Genomic DNA, 24,729 nt, shown 5'->3' with positions numbered 1-24,729 from the left:
TTATAAAGTGCACAAGTGTGATAATAAATTAGTACTGTTGTCTCTTTCCCTTCCTGAGCTAATAATGTAATGATAGTCTTATGTGAAGTGTAATGCAAGAAATCAGGAAAAGTTCCACAACCAAATCCCCAAGTTTAAGAATGTGTCGTACAGAATGGGGGAGATTTTTAGCATAGCCCAGTTTTGAGGAGCAGTCAGAGGGGAGAAAGCCCCACATGAAGAGCCCCCTGAAAATCATCCCCATAGAAGGGGACAGGGGGTCATTGCATGAGCAATGTGGTGGCTAGGAGAAGCAATGTGTAAGTGAACCACATGTAAAACCCAGCAATTAGAGGACCATTAGAAAGGAGGGTGCTGTGTAGAGCAATGTGGTTGCAATAAGAGAGTCCCTAGATATTGGGATGAATGTAAGGGGATCAGCCCTGTCAGGAGATGTGTGGCTGAGAGACAGTCCCTGGATTTGTGGGATGATTGTGGCACTAATATCTAATTTTAATAGTGTTTCATATGGCAGCTGGAGAAGTACAGTGCTTCTAAATTTCACAGCTTATACTGAGCTCTTTAAAGGTCTCATGTGACAGAGTCTGCTAAGAAATAATGTATTACAAATGGAGAGCGTTTTCATTGAGCGCTTAGGACACGTGTCCAAAACACTGCCCCTAGCATTTAAAAATACTCTTGAGCGATTAAAGCATTAATATCACATCCTCTCCATGTTACTCATATTAATACATTATTTCAGTAAACATGGAGTGAACACCTCTATGAGTTGTGATAAAAAAATCTGGATGTTGTTGTACTTAACATCCTCCAAAACCTCATCACACGACAATCCAACGGGACTGCGGACAATTGAATTCCCCGCTTATTGTCATAGTAGATTTATTGTGTGTATTAGTACAATGTTCTTTGCTCAATGTAATATATGGTCACAGAGTTAAAAAGAAGAACTAAAGGACCAGCTCAGCAATACCACCTGTTGACAAGAAGCGGTGCGTGTCTCTTCAATAGAGCCTTAATTTCATTCTGGCAGTAGTTTTTCCCTAAGATACCTAACCTCTATCATTTAACACTTTACTAAATTTTTGTTCTTTTAATTTTTGTTCTTTCATAAAATTTAGCTCACTATTAATTAACATATTGTGACAAAGAAGGTTACTTGCCACACCTCTTCTGCATAAAGATAGGTGAAATCCCAAAGAGTCTGCAGGTACAGGCTGCAGGCTGGGTTAAATTCCCATTCATGCTTTCATACAGCACTCAGACACACAGGTGCACCACATGGCTGTAGTTAGATTGTTATTTTCTTTACTGATCAATTGGGACGAGAATAAAAGACTGGTTGTTGTGGGCGTAGTCACCAAAGCTAGTTAGTTGGCCGGTGACTAGGCAGAAGATGTATGTCTAGACAGAGACATGGTTGCAAGGATTTTGAATGGCTACATGTCATTATTTGGTGAACAAACTGTTGTTCTTACCATCCTGCCAATAAAATTGGACACTTAATTCAGCTATACTGTAGTGAAATGTCCTATAAATACCAACCTCATCATAATATGTAATAAATATAATTGTGCTTCAGTGATGTCACTGGTTCTTAATTAAATGATTGACTGTAATCTGTAAATTGTGTACTGGAGTATTGTTCTCAAGTTACCCTTAACCATTTTTTGAGCAAAGAGATATATTTTTTATATTAAAAAAAAATCCACAAAAACTTTAGGAGTCCACGTCTCACTAATAAAGGTGCCGATGCCTTTTTTTGTTGTTGTTGATGACAGAATAAAAGGAATAACGTTGTAATACGATGCAGGACTGAAGTAGTTTTAGAACAAGAGGCAAAGCATTAACAGAAATGTTTTTAAAGGGTAACTGTTTGGCATTTCAAATTGCTCACAAGTCTGCAACAAATGCATTTGCCTTAATATAAACTGTTTAACAGACCAGGCATTCAGTTTATTTATACTGTACTTGTACATTCAGGGCTATACTCTGAGATCAAGGAAGGGGAGTAGTGATCCACAGGGATCTCTCAAACCTTAAAGGAACTTATGAGCAGATGTATTTAGATTTAATGGCTCATTCTCTGCCTCCTCCTGTCACTCAGTGCTGTTCTGCCTGCAGCCCTGCCATATGCATCCTTTCCCTGCCTTTCCCCTCCGGGGATTTACAACATTTCTGTGGTTACTTCCTCTAATGGCATTTATTGAGCTGCTGGCTGCTACCAATTGAGTGTTTAACCTGGCTGGATAAATATCAATATATCACAATGACAGAGGGAGAGATCCTGCTTCTTAACTTATGTCTTCCAATAAATGAGGTTTAAGAGAAGCACTGATCAGTTTAATTGGCACTTGCCGGGCTATAACGGTGGGCCATTGCGAATTAACTCTTGCAGTAACTGGCCATGTCCGCCAGCCATGAACAGTCCACATTGTAATAACGTGTCTCATAAATCGCCATCATTGTGATACTGTTCCCCAATGCAGCGAAAACTCTCGATTTCCTGCACATTACAGATTTGTACTGTTCTGGACCTTATGGGCCTCATTTTAGAGATGAGAGCAACGCAAAAAAAAGGACAAATTTGCAATTTGACTACATACAGAAGCAGCCATTATATTCATTGCATGCAAAAAAAAAAAAAATTGCAACTGTACCCCTTGCGTTGCATCATGGTTTGTCCAAGAGCAGATTTGCTCCTCTGTTTTGCTTTGCTCCTAACCCTATATTACTGTCTGTTAGTGCCAGTTCAGTGTCATCTGTGCAGAAATCTAGGACAACCTTAGCTTTATGAGCCTTGTGCAGGGTTCAGACATGGTGACCTCACAAGCCTGCCGCAAATCCTCAGCAAATCTCGTGCTTCCCAAAACCCCGGCCTTATCCAGGCTAGGAGATTAGGACATACAACAGAAAAGATTACAGCTCAAGCAGGGACAAGCCAACAGACAATTATAGACACTGGGGGATCTCCTAGAAGCATCTCGGTTAGAAATCGTGGCATAATGAACAGTATCAGAGAAGAGTGAGTGCTGCACGTTGGCGTGCCAGGGTTTTCCAAAAATTGTAGTCTGTGCAGAGATGAAAGAGTTAACACAAAACAATCGTTCATTTGCCAGACACTTCCCTTGTTGGTCTCAATGTTCCCTTGTTGGTCTCATACACCACTCCACTTCAGATAACTACATATTTAATAGAGGTTTTTTTAATGATTTATATTTATTTAATTTTGGTTGCTTAATATGCAACACTAAATAGTACTAAATAGTACATATCCAAATTAGGAATTTATAATGTGAAATCAATCCAGAGGAAACCTTATGTAGGATTCTCCGTCGCAGAATTTATAATGTTTCTAAAGTCACCTTATAACCATTTTTTGTTTTTATCTATCATTTCTCTAATGGAGTTTTATCAAAATATATAATTTATAATATTTCTGTTGGATAGATTCCCATGTATGGTAGAGTGTAGTAAGCCAAATAATTGATTTTTGTTACAGAGCGCTTTAATTATGTACCTTGGAGGTGGGAGAAAATAGGGTAACCTAGATACATCTAATGTACAATATTGTGCAAATATTGAAATGTATTTAGTATTATCACAAATCTTTTGCTCATTCAAATATTAAACTCTTGAGCAATATTAGACTTTTGTACTCCACTATGATTAAAACCTGTATTTCTGGACTGCCCCAATCCACTGTTTCTTAAGCTAAATGTGCTCTATAGCCCCCATTGCCCAGACACCAATGTACAAGCCCATGTGCAAGGTATGCATTGTGGAGAACTTGCACAAGCAGCAGTGGCGCACACAGGGGGGGCCTCCCCTCCGCTAAAAAAGTGCCCTACATAGCGGCACTGTACTATACAGCAGCCGTGGCGCTGTCAAAGAAGCATCGGCGGCGGTGCTGTATTGTATACAGCACCGCCGCAGACGCTTCTTTGACAGCGTCACGGCTGCTGTATAGTACAGTGCTGCTGAAACGGAGTGCATGCGCGGCAGCTCTCTCGCTTTTTTTTTTTGGGGTGGAGGGGAAACCCCTTCCTTAAAAATCCTCCGTGCGCCCCTGAGCAGTATGTGCTGACTGGGGGTTCAAGAAATACTACTTAGTATTTCTCTTGTTCAAATAAGTAGAGATATGATTACAGTTATGTGTGTAGTCAGGGCGCCGAGGGGAGAGGGGGTGCCTGGGGACCCCCGCCTGCCTGTGTAGTGGGTGGAGCTTCAAACCTGGTGTGACGTGCTCCCTTGTACCCTAGGTTGCTATCTTTCCTTGCCAATAACCCAGTACTGACTGCAATTCACTAGCACAGAAAATTCTCTGCTATTCCAATTGTTTATCGCTCTGTCTGGGAGATAGAATCCATTGTCAGTAGGGTGAGAAGCCCTTACTGAAGTGATGCACTTTGAAGCACCTAATAAACAAAATCTGATCATTATTCTATTCTCTGAAACCCCTTTGGTTAAAGCAGATACATCTAATACTGTGCAGGAAGTGGGCACAACGGCTCTATCTTGAATAACATTAGAATGGACAGGGGGGTCTGGGGTGGAAGGATATTGCAGAAGCCAGAACATAAGTATTTGTCTTGCAGAGATGTTTTCTGTACAGATTTATGGATTCCAGCACAGGGTCAGGGCTATCACTGCAGGATTTAAGGATGGTAACTGACATTGTAAAGTAATAATGATCTTTGCTATTTGTTTTACCCATATAAACTAACATTTTGGCCAGTGGCTAAGAGCAGCTGAGATGTTTATTTCCTTGTTTTGGTTGAGGGGGCAGCAAACAATCAATCTTTATGTTTTAACAAAGTTACAACAGAAATTCACAGTAAGAAGCACAAGTAATTTTGAATGGTGATAATTTAATTTTTATTTAGTTGTCCATTTTGGTGAAAAACCTTTTTAAGAATATTTTCCGTTCTCATACGCTAAAATGGGTATCTTATTTATTTTTATGATAGTGTGTTGAGCACCATGTTGCCAACAAAAGCCCTCCTGGTTCAGGGAATGCTAAATAGTACTCCGCACATGGCAGTACATCTCTAGCTTCAGTTCCATTATTTTATATTCCCTTGTGTTTGTCTTTCATATAGCTGGAACATTCAAGTGGCACCAAACAACATAAACATCCACAAAGAGTTCTGGTTCACTCCCAATAGAGCTCTTCAGTGTAAAATAAATTGGTTTGTACAAAGCTTTTAAAATAGCTAAGACTATAAAGAATACATTAATATGATGATCATTTTATGTAACAAGTTTATGTTAACTCATCAATGTTTTTTGCCTTATGTTTGGTAAAATTACTATAAAGACTGCTTACATTTATTAGTAGTTTTGTCAATTATATATTTTTTTTAAGGAAAAGTAAGGAAAAGTATCTAATATATATAAGCCTAGTGGCGTGTGTTAGTCTGTGTGTGTGTGAAAAAAAAAAAACCAAGCTGCAGCGCCACCTGCTGGGCGGAGTTATACACTGACCTACTAAATTTTTAGTGTGTGTGGGGGAAAAAACTCAGAAAGGGCTGAAATTTGGTATAATAAGATGTTTTTAATTTGTTAATTTAATTTGTTAATTGTTAAAAGTGTTTATAAAGATTTAAAAAAAATATATATTTCTTGAAGGAGAAGTGACAGTTGGGAGTGGTTGGTGGTTGCCGGGGGTGACAGTGGGGAGTGGTTGGTGGTTGCCGGGGGTGACAGAGTGAGAGGAGTGTGATACTCAGGACCGCTGAGAGAGATCCCTGTGTCTGGATAGACATCTGGATAGATGTGGCGATAAAGATGAAGGGTGAGGTGATGGAGAAAAATGATGAGGTGGTGACATGTGGACAAAACCACGTTAAAAAAGAGCGCTTGCGTTGGGAAGTAACGCTCTTCCCCTGAGGAGGCCTGGGCTATGCCCAAATGCATGACAAGAACCTTTTTAACACCTTAAGTAGCTTTATTTGACTAGAATGCATGAATATCATACACGGGTTAACTTGTTGTTTAATATATTTCAATGAGGCTAAAGTAATTCCTCTGCTTATTTTTCAAGGATGTTCCAATTAAAACATATTAGAAGATAATGTGTCTCTCGTCACAACTTATACTAGGCCACATCCCCATACTTAAGTAACTACTTTTGCTCTGCAGCTGAATAATTTATTTTATTTTACTGTGTAAGGTTTGGCTGAGGGGTGGTGCACGTCAGAGCATCCACTAAAAGGTGTATTTAGGTTAAAGCTGCACTATCACTATATAAATGACTTGTTCTTTCCACTTCCCAGGGCCCCAGGGGGCTGCTCTAAGCAAATAATTTCTGTGGCTCTGTGGTTTTCCTCACAATCCCTACTGAAAGCCAATGTTGTGTGATGCTGCAGCGGGGGGTGGAGTCTAAGTAGGAGAACCAATCAGAAGCTGCTATCACAGACTTTGTGGGTTATAATAGGTCCTCCTGCTCAAAAACCTATTTGCAGCTATTCTAATGTGATGAACGTAAATGTTTGGCCACTTAGACGTGTGGCTTTAAGCAGACAACATAATATTGATCTTCTGATCTCTGATCTCTATGAGGATTGGTTTTCCTATAATAAATGGACGCTAGATGGAACCTAAATGTATTTTTTTCTATTCTTGGTATAGACAAAATGTTCCTCAAAGGGATCCACAGATGAATGAGGCCCAGTGTGAGTAATGCAGGGCAACACACCACTGGTGGACAAGTTACTTGAGCCCTTGATTACCATGACAGGGTGGGAAATGAGATGCAGAATTGGGTGAGGAAAGCAGGCGAAGATCTTGCCACCGTGCCAGCTTGATCAGGCAAATGGTGGGTGGGGGCCTGCATTGGTGAGTTATGCCTGCTGAGCTGCCCATTCAGTGCAGTTGAAAAGACTGGTAGTGTAGTGTGTCCCAGCCTGTGTGTGTCTTTCTGTATTCATATATTTGTACGTTTGTGCGTGTGATGTATCATGTATGTGTGTTACTTACAAACATACTATGCTAGTATTAAAAGGGATGATGTGTACAGTTTCATAAATGCTCAAGATGTTAAAAGCATGAAGTTTATTGACCTATAAGAGAGTGCTCGACCTTTCCTTGGGTCCTTGAGGTTAGTACCTACCCTCTCAGTGTGAAGAATGAGTGACTTACCTTCTATGTAGCTGGGATCCTCGCAGGTCCTTATCAGGGCCTGTTGGCTGGGCTGACTCACAATTACTTTTCTGAACAGCATGATCCTCACAGCAGATTCCATCACTGTAATGCATTGCATTGATATTTTACCTTGATCCATAGACTGTCACTTGGCTTCAATACTCCCAATAACTCGACAGCCTTCATTAAATGACATGTTTTTCAATAGGATATGAACAATAATAATGAACAACTAACAAATCTTAAAAAATGCACGTATGTTTTATCCCTGGGAGAGAGTAAAATGTTAAAGAAGTGTCCTTATTCTCATGCTCATGCTTATTCTCTGCCATTTGTTCAGAACTTTAAGCCAATTATTCTCAATTTAGACACATTCCATTCCAAAACCTGCTCACACAACTAATAATCCCGCTGCATGGATAGTAGACGGTACATGCACATTTTTGGTGTAATTTCAACCGTGCCAAAGGGGCATGAACCTACAAAAATACCGCAGCGCACAGTGTGCTTTTAATGATACTTTTAAAGTAATTTAGTGTAAAAACTAATGCTTGAGAGGTCTGCTTCCCATTAAGCTCTGTAGGTATATTTTCGGTCTTCGCTGTCTTTGGTGAAAGTGAACCTGTTTCCAATATAATGGAAATGTGCATGTCCCTGATAATGTGGTCTCTCCACCTCTAACGTTTATTTGCTCAGCTGTCAGCCTGCCCATGTTAACTGATTGATATAATTGTAGCTTGATACTGGACTGGGCACTAGCAGGTTCATTTGTCAAAAGATGTAGTTAGGTTGTGATAGATCTCTGATTTTACAGACACCATTGTACTGTATTTTGGTAGAAAAATAATTGGTTATACACTTATGACTGACCGAATGTATTTTAGGACAAGCTTAAAGGAGTTTTATTCTGTTCGTCAGGTCAAGTGGTACCGTTAGACAAATGAATTTTTCAGAACTTCCATATCCAAACATTCCACTGGTGCAGACCATTGTCCTTTACTGCCATCTTTTGAGTTGATATGGTACTACAACTAGCTGCTTACCAGTTACACTGCAGGTATATGTTGAAATTCTGAAGTTATGTTTTACTTAATAACACACCAGAAAGCTGTTACACTTTGTTACAATGATCACAGTAACAATTATCAGCGGAACAGCAGCAACAAATCTCTGCACTCAGTCATTTCATATAACATATGGGTGTGTATTAGTGTACTTGAAGCCGTTCTCTAAATTGGGACAGAAAGACTCACCTACCTTGAATACTGCTGCATACTGTTCATAATGCTGGTTTATATTGAATAATATTACTTCAAGTTTGTTGTTTGGTGGCACTTGTTTTTGGCTTTGCTTCATTGCTACCCAATCTTTTTATTTAGCAGATACTTTGTACAGCTAATGTAGAAGCTATAGGTGTTTCCACATTAGTATTGTAACTATTTGGTGATATTCTAATCTGGAACAGGTTGCAGGCTGGTTATTTTGCATTACAAAAAAAAATTCAAAAACAAGTGAAAATACAACAAGTTTGACATGCAGTTTTTCATAGCAGTGTTATTTGCATTTTGGAGGTCATTGAAAGCCACTAAGATCATTGACATCCACTTAGGTGATAAATGCTAGCGCTACTACAAGGTACCCAAACGTGAGTAACAATATCAGTGGATACGTGGTCATTGGAATATATATATATATATATATATATATATATATATATATATATATATATATAGGAAAGAAAACAGGGATACTCTGCACTCTCCAAACACATAATTAATGCTATATCAAGTACTGTTCTATATTAAAAACAGGGAATGTTAGTTCCACATATTGCAATATATGTTTAAGCTGACCAATGTGGGCAACCCCCTCTTGCACCCCAGTCTGTACATGGTGAGTGCAGAGGACCTATGTCTGTTTTTGTTTATACAATGTAAGTCCCATGACTCTTGCACCCCATTCTTTACATTAATTAATTCCAACTTGTGTCAGGTGAGTCCCAGGTCTCCCATGGCTGCTAGTGCTAGGGAAAGACTTGCCTTTAAAAGCTGTGTGCAGGTAAGCCTTAAGCCCAGATAAAATAGCATAGCATTTGATCATGTTAGGACTGACCAGAATGGGAAGACTTTGGCGTGACTTGGTCAGCTTAACATATATTGCAATATGTGGAACTAACATTCCCTATTTTTCATATAGAACAGTACTTGATATAGCATTAATTATGTGTTTGGAGAGTGCAGAGTATCCCTGTTTTCTTGTCTATACAATGTGGGCAACCCCCTCTTGCACCCCAGTCTGTACATGGTGAGTGCAGAGGACCTATGTCTGTTTTTGTATATATATATATATATATATATATATATATATATATATATATATATATAAAGCACATAAAACTTGTAACTACTGTAAGATATAGATCTAGACAATTTAGGTGTGGGGTAGATAGGGATTGTGCTAAAGGTACAAATGGGATAAAATCTTTTAAAAATTTTAGTTAATCATTAAATAAAAAGATATTTCACTCCGTTATTGCCATCTACCTTTCCTGTGTCCACCATACTCCACCCTGTACCATCGCTCATCGCTCTCCAGATGACATAAGCGGAGGTGCCTTTGTCTTCCTGCCCTATATAATAAAACCCACAATGCACTGCATCAAGCTCATGAGAATAGCTGTACAGTCAAACTATAGACAAGAATTTGTGTAAATCTATAATTAAATTGCTTGTTGTCCAGGTGGCATTACACGTGTCTTAGAAATGTTGCCTTAAACTCCATTCCATGGTCTACTCACCCAAAAATCGTATCCTCGGTTTCTGACCCTTGTTGGGATTTCGCTGGAAATTACCATAATGCGAGAAATGAGTTTGATTGGGCTGCTCCTCAACACATAAATATAGTATGAAAGAACAATAGAAGGTAAGGATAAAATGAATTAGTATATTATGGCAAAAGCTGTATGTCCAGGGTCCTAATAGCAGGTGCACCTCTCATTCCTTATAACTCTGGTACTTGATTATGAATCAAGGGAAATAACCACAGATGTATCAACATTCTAGACATTTATTGTGGTGTTCCAAAGCTGTGCGTGAAATATGAATGTCTCATCCTCATTACAGGTGTATGTGTTTGTTGCAGATCTGTATTCCAGCTTTGTTTAGCACAGTCTGCAGATATAATAAAGAGAGATATATTACTGTGCACAGATTAGAGTGTGAATAAAGCTCCACATTTACTCCTTCTTTCTCCGCCAATCCCCCTGTGAGATCTCTCCCCTCTCGCTATCTGTTGTGTTTTGGAGACAAGTGCCACAGAGGAAATATTTTATAGGTCCCATTAGGAAAGCAGCACGGCTAATTTATCAAGCTGTGTGAGTTAATGAGTGGTGCCAAACACCCGATCCAGGAAATCCATTGCAAGATGGAGATGGGACATTACAACTTTATTCCAGCTAATCCATCACTCTGACTCCGGCAGGAGAACCTCTGACTGAGCTAGACATACCTTATAATCTTCAGCACTGCTTGCACACTGTACCTGTGCTTCCCATACCCTGTAACCATGTAAGGGCTCCGCAGCGTTATAGTGACAGGGAGAGGAGGAGAAGATGGCTATGTATTACATCAAAATAAACACATGACCAACTACTGCCCAGCTAAATAGATAAGATATATTATTTATAAGAAGAAGAGGTCTGCATTTGTGAACAGAGATTTGATATATCCATCACTTTAACACAAACTATGATCCATGGGTTCTTTCACATTTGGCCATAGACGTACATAAATTTGTTCATATTTTCCTACCTCAGCAGATACAAATTTGAGGTAGGAAAAGAGGGGGCATGCTTGAGGCAATTAGTGTCATCAACTGGGCGGGGAAACACATCGTCAAGCACCACCCACCTCAGTAAACACTAAGTGGCAGGAGCCAGCTTAGCGCCATTATTATTTTGCCACCCTAGGCCCAGGCCTCAGTGACCGTTCTTGCTTGTAAGGAAGAATTGGACATAATGTTAACGGATTATGAAAGCTGCATGCCTTATTAGTATGTTTGTGTAATGTTACTTCTTAAAAAATAGTGACGTGCACACAGCGTAGTCACAACATTGCTAGACAGACAATACCACTAGAACGGTTGTTGGTCTGCCTCCATGTTTACGGAGCTCATTTATAGGGACTAAACTGGTCAAGAGAGAATGAGAGGGTTTGAGAGCATTTTGTTTTTATGATGTTTTTTTTTTTGTAAACCATGATTACATTGGAACATAAAATAGATGCATAAAAAAAAACCAGACTGCTTGTTACAAATTGAGGGTTTTTATACTTTTGCCTTTTGGGTTTAATATTTTTTTTAGAATATGTTTTAAATAAATATATAAGCAATCTTACATAGAAAGTGAAAAATTGTGGATAATAGTGTAAAGTGCACAATTGCCAAAGGGAGAAGTGCAAATTCAGAATAAGAGCGGACAAGGCACCCCTTACTAAGAGAGGAAGCAGAGAAATACTGCACCACTAAATCTGCAGCCAATGCCCAGTGATCGCCTGCTTGGCAGATAGTAAAATGAAATAGGTAAAGTTTACAAATGGTTTCAATCGTCACCTCCTTTACTCTGCATTCTTGTTGTGTTATCTCTGGCTCTGCCATATCCTGTATCGGATGAGGATGGATATTTGTGTAACAGCCCTCAGAGTAAAAACCATTGTTAGAGTTTTTTAGGTAAACAATGTATGTAAATTACATTTGCTGTATGTTTAAACTGAATTAAAACTGTTTTGAAAAGATTAGACTTAAACTATTAGTGTGAGATCATATCCAATCCCAGTGGGACATATGGGTGTATTCGCTGGTTGGAGCAATTCAGATACTAAAATGAAGTAAATGAAGGCACAAGCCGGAAGTTCAGGGCTGTTACTTGCCTAATGGTGGGGGTCTGAACTTCCGCTAATCTAGCCATGAACACCGTTTATAGCAATGTAGTATAATAATAATATAAGATGTGGGGATTATGACATCCTGTAGGATCCTTTAACATGCTGTAGGAGAATACTATCTATATTGATATCATGCATAATTATGCATTTAAATTGCAGATCCATCCAAGGTAATGCTTGACATTCACAGAGCATAGAAAAGGCTGCTTTAAAAATGGATTTCCATTACTTACTTGTTTTTTATTAGTTAAATCAAACTGAATATCTGCTTAGTAGCATAGCATACATTGGCTAATATAACTATACATTATGATGAATTATTTAATTTGATCCTGTTCATTTTTTTTTACACTTCTCCCTTAAATGTATGGATTTATTTTGGTTCCATTTGTCAATCATCTAACTGTTGTCAATTAAATCTGTGTGGTTCTTTCCCAGGGTTACTGACCTTCTTCGGTTCTGTGTATTATGGTTCCCTAGAGAAACAGCTAAAGAACTTTTTTGGTTCTACATCTTGGGGATCTCTCTCTGAATTACCTTTGAGGACCTTATTTGATTCTATGTCTTGAGGTTCTCCTAGGGAATTATTGATACAAATCTTCATCTATTTTTTGCAGTTCCCGTTAGGTTTGCTCATGGAGACATTCCCTATTTCCGTTTATCATATCTAAGGGTTACTGATATAGACTTTTATTCAGTGGTTTTTTCCATCTATCTTCCACATGGAAACTCTGGGACATCCTGCTCAATTTGTTTTACTGATCTGTTTAAAGAGCATTATAGCGTGACTTGGTATAATACCGTTGATAGGGGTTTTCTTAGCATTTTTAGGATTTTTGCAGTTGCCACCAATCTTTGAGTACAAAAGGAAATAAATATGGTCACCAGGCCACTGCCAACAGCTTAAATCTTACAATAACAATTATAACACTGTAATAGGATATGTATGCATATGTCCAAACTGTGTTATTTCCATGTATAAAATGTAACCTCAATTAATAAATTCTGAAAATACATTCATTTATATTTCTACGACTTCCACTTATCTCTTTGCAGCTTATCTCCTGAGCTGTGGCTTCCCACAACGACCTGCCTATGGGGATGTGTCTGTAACTAGCCTACACCCGGGAGGAGAAGCATATTTCTACTGCAATACAGGCTACAAGCTGCGTGGTCAGCACGTGCTAACATGTCTAAATGCAACACGACCTTTCTGGAGCAGTCAGGCGCCGCAGTGTGCAGGTATGTATGGTACTTTCAGTACTTTTTGCTATTTTTATCAGACACAATAAATCAAGTTGTTGTTGGAAATAAATCTTTGATGTTCGAATCAACAGGATCAGGTGTCAGGTAAGAGTTTGAAAGAGCATGTGGTATAAAAACTAAACTTTGGTTGTCCCTATCAGTCAGCTCTTCATGATATAAGTTCATTCTTTGATCACAGCTGATATCTGAGGAACTTTAAAACATTTAATCATACCCATTAACATGTAATAAGTTACAGACCATTGCGAAAGACTTCAGTCTCCATCAATCCATGGTCAGACAGGGAAAAAGAAAATCTCACCGCCATTGCTATTGTTCCCAAGATGGTCATCCAATAAAAATACCTCCAAGTGAACGGCATGCAATGCTCCAGTAAGTCAGAAAGGTCCCCAGGGCAATGGCTAAGGACCTGCAGACATTCCTTACTTTGTCCAATATCACTGATCACTTGTCCACCATTATGGAAATACTGAAAAGCAGTGTTGCATATGGAGAGATACCAAGGAGGAAACTAATGTTCTCCCAACAGAACATTGTCACCCATTTCAAGTTTGCTGTTGACCACCTGGAAGATCCAGAACTCTACAGCTAAGTTTACATGCTCACCTCTCAACCATTCTGAAATGTTGTGAAATGAGCCATATCATCTAACCATTTATCCGGACATGGTTGTCCACTCTATCCCCATAACATGATGCCACCATCACCATACTTTGTGGTGTGTATGGGTTTTCCTGGCTGGTGTGCAGTGTTTGATTTGCACTACTCATACGTCTTAGCATCCAGGCCAAACAGTTCCACTTTAACTACAGATAAGAAGAACTATGTGACATGAGTTAATGTAATGCACCTGTGCACATCTGAGCTTGACATTACAATGGTAGTCAGTACTTTGATCTGTGCCACAAATCAAACCATTCACCTATTCAACAAACCATTTCAAATGTACTTGCCTTTTCCATGGCATTGTGTAATACACAAGTGACAGGTACTTATGTAATATATCTTCTTGAATATACTAATCCTTTCCTTATATGGTGTGTAATGATGTCACCTGTAAATTATAACTTCTATTTGGTAAACAGCAATGTTCAATCATTTAGAGAGTGTTCCATGATTGAATTTATAATTGTTTGTCAATGTAAAACATATGAGGTTATTAGAAGTCACCTTGGTGTTCCATGACCTCTATTATATCACCCAGCCTGCATCCTTGAGTCATTATATGGCCACAGAACTCCTCTTTGACTCATATATTTAGCACTGTTGCCATTATCATATTATTAAGGGGATAGATGGAAGGATGGCAGCTACTCTAATTAACCCTATTTGACTCTTAGCTCCGCAAAGAATAAAATCATTACATAGTATAAGTTATTTGAATTGTAACCTTATTTTAACCTCAGTTGTTAGTAAACTGACTGTCCTTGTGTCACAATCTTACTGTGTATTAGTAATCTAGTAACAAGAAATATGTTTATGACTTTGCTGAGGATGTCAAATCCTGTCCACAGTGAATTAAGACAGGATTAGTTGTAAGATTTAGGTCAAATACCAAAATGTTGTCATTATTCAGTCACAAACCAGATTTTTTATTTATGTTTAAAGCTATACATTTGGTCTCACAGCCACCTCCGTAGCATCACACACCCATTTTTTCTTCAAGACCCTGGACAAAAAAAAAAGCTGGGCATAGCTGCCCCAGAGCTGCAGAGAGGGGGTGGAGCTATAGTGCACCAGGTGATAGTCAGCACTAAGTATGGTAGTATAAAATATGATTGCATATGTGATGTAAGGATTATGCATCTACCTATAGGTACAAAATATTTAATAGCCTTCCTCTGTAAGTCTATATTATGTGTACTAGATAAGACACATCCTGTGTTGATAGGAATATTGGTCAAATTAGAATTATTGTAACAAATACTAAGCACCTGATTTGGAAATGTCTGGACACCTTGCTAGATATGGGCTGGTTGAAATTAACATTAATGGCCCTTCATATTTAATTTCCTAATATGCATATTGTAATTGAGATGTGTCTGTTACTCCTCATTCTGGCATGATTCAGTATGTGACCAAATCCTATAATTGTACATATTATGGTTCCCATCTCCGTTATATTCCCTGTGCAGTGTTGTGTATTACAATTGGCATTGTGTAAAGAAATGGTAATTATAATAATACTTATAATATTGATAAAATAATAATAAATTATACTTATTTTCCTATATATTTATAAAATGTTTTTTCTAGATATACGGCAAGAAGCTGCTGTTTGACACGCATTAGTAAACCCAATCTACCTACGTTAAAGCTTTCACTGTTTACCATTGCTGCCGAGCTGCTGCTTCATGTATTAAGCCTGTTAGACGGCAACTCTCATAGAGTTCTGGCATAACCTGTTTAATTGCTAATTAGTTCCTTTTAATTCTTTGAAATTAAACGGAAAACTGAAAACACTGGTTTCTTCTTACACTATTATACAACGTTCTGGGGAGGAATTGATAGAAATATAACTTAGGATCTATCATATCTGCAATTTTAGAATTCGGTCAAATATTGCATCATCCCAGAAGAATAATTGTGAAGGGTCAGAATAACAAAGCTTGTCTTGATTGGCTGTATTGTTCCAGTGAGCAATAGGGCGTAAGCATTTAATTACCTGTAATATATGATGTAAACCAAGCTCTGTCTATCTTAAAGTACAGAAACAATAGTGTGTTTGGGTGCTCTCTTTAGGGATGGGAATGGTCTCCCTACCATTCAAAAATACATAGTGTGGAAAATTTCCTGGTGCTCCGCAAATTAAAAAGCGGAAATTGCTCTGGCCAGAGTCTAACAGCATAAATAAACAAACATAGGAAGCTGGATAAACAAAAGTTACACAAGTACAGATGTAGCTCGCAGATAATACAAATTCTCACACTACAATTGTGTGGGAATACACCTTGATATCCCAGTCTTGATATGAACATCTAGCAGAGATATCTATAATATATGGGGATATTTCTCATTAGGTATATCGCCAATCCAAAAGTCATGTATCGGGGAAAGTGAGAAATAGTTATCAATCCTTATCGCATGGATAACGATTGATGTATTTCTCAAATTTATGAAAAATGGATCACAGAAACAGCAGTTCCGAAAAACTGCTGTTTCTGTGATAAATAAAAAACATACTCACCACTGGCTCTTCGGTCGCGCTGTCTTCTGATCTCCTCCTCTTCGGTGTACTTTCATTTCAGTTCTTCATGCAACTGCGCATGTGCAGTCCGGAGAGCTTGAGGCTGTGACAGGGATGGATCGCAAGATCACTCCCTGCCCATGCGCTGTCCAGCTCTGCTCTACGGAGCAGAGCTGGACATAACAAAGAACACAAGTTTTAGCAGCATTTCGGATGATGTACGCCAGCTTCACACAACAAGTTCCCGAAAAAAAGATTTTTACGGGACTTGCTAAATTGCGGCCAGAGCAGTCACCATACTGTTGTATGGTGACTGCTCGCAAAAACGATCAGGAGTGAAAAGCAGCAGATATCAATGATATCTGCTGCGATGCGCCGTTAATAAATTTGAGTTGGACACATCATGGACTAAATCACATGGTAAGTGCACGATAGTGCAATACCGTTATTTCTTAAATATACCCCTAAGAGTAACTCACAGTTCGTTGGGGAATGTATCTATTCCGTCCTGTCGATGGTTAAGACGGTACTCCTTCTGATCCTCTGTGTGTCGAGATAAGTCTGATAAGTGCTCCTTAATGTGAAAAACGCCAACACCAAGTGATACAAGAGTTGGTGTTATGAGAAATAAATGAGCAAGAGAACTTTGATATTGTCTATAACCAACGCATTTCACCTTAAGCAAGGCTTCCTCAGGGATAAAAGAGTATGAATGTATAGTGCATATCATGAGTTTAAATATCCCTCCTTCCAGCCCTTGATTGGTTGCATATTAACACGGGGAGGAGTTAGTCTGTATGGCAGTCCAATTGATGTTCATAAACACATGGTAAAATAGTTAGTCTCTTTCCTGTGCAAACCTACATAAATATGCATGGTATATAACGGAACTCGCACAAAATAAAGGAATGTTCGAATGGATACACAGTGATATGCAGGTGGAAATAGAGAGTAGGATCCTAGAGTAATCAAGGGAGTATACCTGTATATCAGAATGCACTATAGAAAGATATACATATATAAAAATTGGTGGAAGGATTGCTTAAGGGAGCAACAAATATGTCATGATCTAATGATATCTACATAGGAGAAAATGGTGGCTAACAATAGTCATTCTAGATGGAGAAATTTGTTTAAGGTGAAACGCGTTTGTTATAGACACTATCAAAGTTCTTTTGCTCATTTATTTCTCCTAACACCAACTCTTGTATCACTCGGTGTTGGCGTTTTTCACATTAAGGAGCACTTATCAGACTACATCATAAAGTCCTCAGAGCGGATCCCACAGCCGGCTGTGAGAATTGCCTGCATCCGGGAGAACTACGATCCTGTGCACATGTGTCAACTTAGAAGCAACATGTAGGGGGGAAGTCCGAAAGCCAACTGCTCTCTCTCGACAAACAGAGGATCGGAAGGAGCCCCGTCTTAACCATCGACAGAACAGAATAGGTACATTCCCCAACAAACTGTGAGTTACTCTCAGAGCTTTATTATAACTGTTGGACTGGCGATATACCTAATGAGAAATATCCCCATATATTATAGACATCTCCGCTAGATGTTCATATCAAAACTGGGATATCGAGGTGTATTCCCACACAATTATAGTGTGATAATTTGTATTATCTGTGAGCTACACCTGTACTTGTGTAATTTTTGTTTATCCAGTTTCCTATGTTTGCTTATTTATGCTGTTAGACTCTGGCCAGAGCAATTTCAGCTTTTTTATCTGCGATATAAAGTTTAATATTTATACCATCCTACAGATTTCTTTTCATTTGTGGAGCGCCAGGGAATTTTCCATACTATTTAATTTCCTGTGTAGTCAAATTGGAAATCAGATTCATAACTCTTTTGCTAAACCTTTTTTGGATTAGTCAAACTCTTGAGACATGTCCTGTGTAGCTAAAGCATCCCTATTTAGTATGTGCAGGTCTTTATATCTTCAGATAAATTATAATCTTGTTTAATAAATAATGTAAATACATTTACCAAAACAGTGAATTTTGTAAAGGTGTTTATTAATTTTTGAATAGTGCAAACAGAAAAAAAAACATCCACCCCCCTATATCATATCAGTGCCTTGCTCTAAAAATACTTGGTTTGGATTGAATTGAACATGGCAGCACAGTCTAGCCGATATATATAGAAGTAGTATACCATGACATTACTTATCAGGGAGGCTAGCTGTCATAGCTGTCAAACTCGCTGAGGACAACGTCTGTTAAGATGAGTTAAACGATAATTTGTTATATTACATAGCCATAGTAGGTGGGACAGTCTATTTCATCTTTAAAGATGTAATAATGTAAAAAAACGATGTACAGTGTTCGTCAATTATTCCCAATAGAAGAACAAGGGACACTGCAGTGCTGTGAATTCTATCTTGTCCCTCATAAAGTCAACAAATGCATCCTCATATCGTAAAATTCTGAGAAAGGTCCAGAACAGATGCATAAAGAATCTTTAGCAGCCTTACATCTGAAACATTTATTAGAAAGAACTTGAATTCTAAATTGTGATGCAACAACTTAATTTGAGTACTAATCGCTATGGAGAGATGAGCTTCAGTTATGTCAGTCCAGTTATCTGTAGAGTGTCAACTGACCAACCTTCGCTGCATGACAGATTCATAGGGCTTAGTGAATAGGGAATTTTGTTGGGCTGACACAAGGATTGAAGTGACACAATATGTTGTTTTTTTATAACCAGAAAAATAAACTATGCATTTCAAATTAAATAAATCAATTACTTTATGGAGTAGAAATGCTGTGATGTTTAGAGGTAAAACACATACTGATGTAAAATGTGCTTCTGACAAACTATAATTCCTTAATGTCCCTTTCAGCTGCCTGTGGAGGATTTATAAGAAATATCACTACTGGACGTCTTGTCTCCCCCAACTTCCCGGGAAACTATAGCAATAACCTGACGTGTCATTGGGTGCTAGAGGCTCCCCAGGCTGAACGACTACACCTGCACTTTGAGAAGGTTTCCCTGGCTGAGGATGATGACCGGTAATTGTGTTAATCAGACATACCCTCTTCTATCATGACAGCAGGAGAAGCAGCTTCTTTGTGATACATTAACTCTCTAATAGCCCAAAGTTCTATACCATGTACTTTCATTCCGCTTGTTTTAAATAAGATCAAATTTCCATCATTAGTTTAAAATTCCTCAACCATTTTGATGGCCTGCTGCCTTGGGAGTACAAATTGACTTTGTGATATTTTCATATGTTTGTTTTGTAGGCTTATTATCCGAGATGGAAATACCATCGACTCCCCACCTGTCTATGACTCCTACGAGGTGGAATATCTTCCAATTGAAGGTCTGCTCAGCACTGGCCGAAATGTTTTCATAGAACTAACAACTGATAGCAGTGGCAGCTCTACTGGGGTGGCTCTTCGTTATCAAGGTAATGTTATATTTATGGTCTGTTCTCTTGTCCTCTTGATTTATCTGCTTTTTAAATTCTTTTTATATTGATTTATACAATTTTATTTTATATACTTGTGACATGATTCCAGCTCCAGTACAGTCACAATAAACAAACAAACTTCTCATTAATGTCACTCGGTATTTTATACTGTATAAGGTATATGGTAGGAGTGAAGGCAAATATGGTGAGTTCAGTTGTGGGGGTTTTTTCAACAACCTTGAAACACGCCTGATAGTTGCAGTTTCCTTTATGCTTCTATTTTCATTATTTGTCTAAATTATTCTATGTACCTTGATTTGTTTTATTTTCTTTATACGCTTTTACTTTTTATATCATGTTGTTTTATTCTTTCTGAAATTATGCTTGATGGGTAATCAAACCACTTGTATTGTGTATCACACAAACCTTTTCTCCACTTATTTTTATCTCCGTCTATTGTTTTATGTTAGCTTATTCCGTGGCTACTCTAACTTGCTTTCTTAGCTTCAACAATGGCCTCCAGCATGATTATTCCAAACATATGTGAAGATAATCAGATATGCGAAGCTTGTGAGATGCAGCAAATTAAGTAAAAAAATTAGTCATTCATTTTTTTTTCTCTACAGCCTATGAACAAGGTCACTGTTATGAACCTTTTGTTAAATATGGCAACTTCACAAGCAGTGACCCTTCCTTCACTGTGGGAACGGTGGTCGAGTTCACTTGTGATCCTGGATATACATTGGAACAAGGGTCTATTATCATTGAGTGCCAAGAGTCCGGAGACCCTCAATGGAATGAGACAGAACCTGCTTGCAGAGGTAAGAGCCAACTAAAAATGTGGCTGAGATTATGTTTTCAGGTTTAATTGGCTCAAATTGTCTTTTATCTTTCTTTAGACTGATAACTATCAAATACAGCTATCAGTGGAAATGTATATTTTACAACTTTGTATGTTGCCAATCATACCTTCAGATAGAGTTATTTCAGTCTAGTATTCTTTCAGCTGTTTGCAGTGGGGAGATTACAGACTCTGCTGGTGTGGTGCTGTCCCCCAACTGGCCGGAAGCCTATGGAAAGGGGCAGGACTGCATCTGGGGTATCCACGTTGAAGAAGAGAAGAGAATCTTGTTGGACATACAAGTGTAAGTGATGCTGTGTTATTTATAATAAGCAAAAAATGGACTTATTATTATTATTATTATTATTATTATTATTATCATTTATTTGTTAGGTGCCACAAGATTTCCGCAGCGCCGTACACAAAGCAAACAGTAGACTATACAGGGTATAACAGTACAGAACAATAAACAAAAATACCAATGCTTCTGAAATTCCAGTTAGGTCAATGCAGTAGAGGCGGAGTAGAAGAACAGGTGTGGAGACAAGAGGGAAGAAGGCCCTGCTCATTCGAGCTTACATCCTAAGGGTGGGTGAACGAAACAGACACAATTGGAGGAAGTTGAAGTGTGGGGAGAGGGACCGGGAGGAGAGAGGGTAGAACGTTTGGAGGAGATGCGGGTTAGGTAGAAGGTTGGTAGGCTTTAAGGAACAGGTGAGTTTTGAGTGCTCGTTTGAAGGAGCACAGATTAGGAGAGAGACGGATGGAGCGAGGGAGGTCGTTCCAGTGGAGGGGGGCGGCACGGGAGAAGTCTTGGATTCTGGAGTGGGAAGTGGTTATAAGAGTGGAGGAGAGGCGGCGGTCATTAGCTGAGCGTAGGGAGCGGGCAGGAGTGTGAATGGAGATGAGGTTAGAGATGTAAGGGGCCGTAGACTGAGAGAGAGCCTTGTACGTGGTGGTAAGGAGTTTGAAAAGGATTCTGTAGGGGAAAGGGAGCCAGTGTAAGGCAAGGCAGAGAGGGGAGGCAGAGGAGGAGCGGCGTGAAAGGAAGATGAGTCTTGCATCCGCATTGAGTATAGAGCGGAGGGGTGCGAGGTGGGAGTGGGGGAGGCCAGTAAGGAGGATGTTGCAGTAATCAAGGCGGGAGATGATGAGTGCGTGTATGATAGTTTTGGTGGCTTCCTGAGAGAGGAAGGGACGGATGCGGGGGACTTATGTGAAAGGACACTGGGGCTTGATATTTCTTCATCCAACAGAGAGTCTCCAATGAGTTTCCCACTTGGCAGACATTTTATAGCTTCTCAAGTGTTCAAGAAATAATTACAGACACATCATCAACTTTGGACAGTAGATGGCATTAGTACTGGAAGTATAAAAAAGTGAACAGTAAGACTACATCTAAGGCTTACATTAAAATGCAATATATTGTTTACCTATTGTTTATCTTATTCTAGAACAAATAACAATCCATAGTATATTTCAGTCTATTTGTAAGTGGTTTTATGTAACTTTAATATAGTCCGTGTCTTTATCCTCCACCCAAGCACTACAAACAAATCACAGCAAAACAAACCAATTACATCCATGTGGAACACCTGTGTGTGTATGTGCTGAAAGAGGATCCCAGGGTAAATGTAACCCTGTCAGCAGCCTGCTGCTGCAGACTAGCTGTGTTTTTACCTATTTACTTCTAGGGGAACTGTGACAAATATGCCTCTTTGCCACAATACATGTATAGTGTATACGCACAACATCGGTGGTAGTTGTTATGCCATTGCTTGGAATTGCGACACCCAGGTATAACGACCAAATAATTCAGATTGCAGCAATTCCAATATATAAAAAAAGCCTACTTACTATAATGAAGACAGAGCAGATGACCGATAACACTCCTGCATGGCTGCTATACATTCCGATAGTAGGAAATGGCGGTGCGCCATATTGACGTCACTTGTAATGCAGACACTCATACTTTCATTTTTAAAGCGGCAATGCCAGGACCCACCGCCTCGAGAAACTAATCCAAGGGTTAGGGTTAGGGTTAGGAATAGGATTAGAGTTAGGATTAGGAATAGGGTTAGGGTTAGGATTAAAGTTCATCTGCTCTGTGTTCATTATAGTCAGGGCCATCTCTTCCATTGGGCACAATGGGCAGGTGCCCGGGGGCCCTGCGGACAAGGGGGCCCGTCCGAGGCAGCGCTGACAAAAAAAAAAAGAAAATACTTACCTTGCGGTCACGTCAGCAGCGATCTGGCTCCCTCCCTTGTCCCCTCTTCCGTGCTGTGCTCGCAGTGAATGTTGGGCGTGATGTCATGCCCAACATTCACTGCAAGTACAGTACGGAGGAGCGCAGAAGAGACTCAGCGGCGCGGAAAAAAGAAGAGAAGGGGATCGGACTTAAGGTAAGTTAAGGGGGCCCCTATATATATATATATATATATATATATATATGTAAAAAAAAGTGATTATATATATAATCACTCTTTTTTACATACATATATGTTTTTTTTACACACACACACTATATTTACACTATATATATCTATATATATATATATATATATATATATATACACACACATATATATATATATATATATATATATATATATATTTATTTATTTATTTAGGGGCCACGGTGCACTGCATTGCCCGGGGGCCCATAATGTATTTAAGGTGGCCCTGATTATAGTAAGTAGGATTTTTTTATATAACGGAATTCCTGCTAACTGCATTACTTGGTCTTTATATCGGGTGTCGGCATTCCAAGCACCAGTATAATGTACCCAACCCCACCACACAAACTTTTGAATGAGATTAAATCCAATGAGAAGAATCTCCTGTTCCTCCCTATTATTGCTTAAGTATCTTGGTTGTAGAATGTCACTCGCTCGGCATGTTGGGGTAAGCAGGATCAGTCAGAGAAATTAATCACGAATGCTGGGAAACATAAGTTTGCGACAATAGTGTAAGGTATTTTATCAGCATTGACTGATGATTAATACGGATGTTCTCAGGCAACGCTCCTTGGCCCTGTGTGCCTGGTTCCTTCTAGGGAATGGATGTTGAGGAAATGTAGAAGGTTTCAAGGAGATTATTAATTTACTTTCTTGCTCTGCTGGTTAATTAATATATTTTCATTTGCATATCTCCCTTTTTCTCTCTATTGCCTGGAGTTGTCATTTCAAAACATATGATCGTAATAAACGATCTTGCTCTGTTTTTCCACCAGTGGCTGTCAGCAAAATTAATCTTCTGCTCCACACTCAGAAACCAATGTAGCCGCTACCATATCGCTGCTTGTACAGAAAGCTCTGATCCCGGCTAGTGACGCGCTCGATGTGGCGTGCCAATTTACACTTACTAGATAGCTTTTTACATCATCCACGATTGTACAAACGAGGGAGTTTAGAGAAACATAGGTTTAATTACATTTTATCCTATTTTCTCTCTAGTAATTCTTATGCTGTATATCTTTTCTTTTCTCCCCGCTTTTCTTGAAAACCATAATGCAAAGTCAACCAAATAATTGTGTTATTGTTAAATTATCAGCATGTTATTACTGCACACATAGAGACATATTTGTTACTATTTTATTAGAAAGCATATTTCAGTTGTTAAAAAGAAAATGTACGTACATAAAAATGCACAAGTAAATAGAGATAATATAATAACCCAGAATTTAAAGCACATGTACCAGTTTGCATAAAACTATGGAAAACAGAAAGACTCACAGTACAACAGCAGTTTCTGTTTTGTTTAATACAGAATGGTAGAATCTGCTAACATGTCATACAATAAGATTATGGCGCAAATGTTTAAAAGTGCGGCTTTGTAAAAGCGCGCTTTTATTTAACGGTTGTATGTGCGGTTTGCAAACCTGGCAATGTTTCGAAGGCCAAACTGACCGTAAACTTGCATGGTTTAC

The 24,729-nt window shown here is 38.8% G+C and overlaps 1 protein-coding gene across 2 annotated transcripts in view; it reads left to right on the top strand.

Moving 5' to 3' along the window:
• SEZ6 (seizure related 6 homolog) overlaps positions 1-24,729 on the top strand; it is a 455,419-nt gene that overhangs the window by 378,004 nt on the left and 52,686 nt on the right. For both annotated transcript variants that reach the window (XM_075196840.1, XM_075196839.1), the window contains 5 exons: positions 13,143-13,328; positions 19,388-19,556; positions 19,791-19,957; positions 20,587-20,781; positions 20,967-21,105. In XM_075196840.1, coding sequence (XP_075052941.1) covers positions 13,143-13,328; positions 19,388-19,556; positions 19,791-19,957; positions 20,587-20,781; positions 20,967-21,105 — 856 coding nt within the window. The remainder of the gene's footprint in view (positions 1-13,142; positions 13,329-19,387; positions 19,557-19,790; positions 19,958-20,586; positions 20,782-20,966; positions 21,106-24,729) is intronic.

The sequence above is a fragment of the Mixophyes fleayi genome, chromosome 2 (genome assembly GCF_038048845.1).
Source record: "Mixophyes fleayi isolate aMixFle1 chromosome 2, aMixFle1.hap1, whole genome shotgun sequence".
Classification (NCBI taxonomy): Eukaryota; Metazoa; Chordata; class Amphibia; order Anura; family Limnodynastidae; genus Mixophyes; species Mixophyes fleayi.
This window is presented reverse-complemented; position numbering and strand designations above follow the sequence as displayed.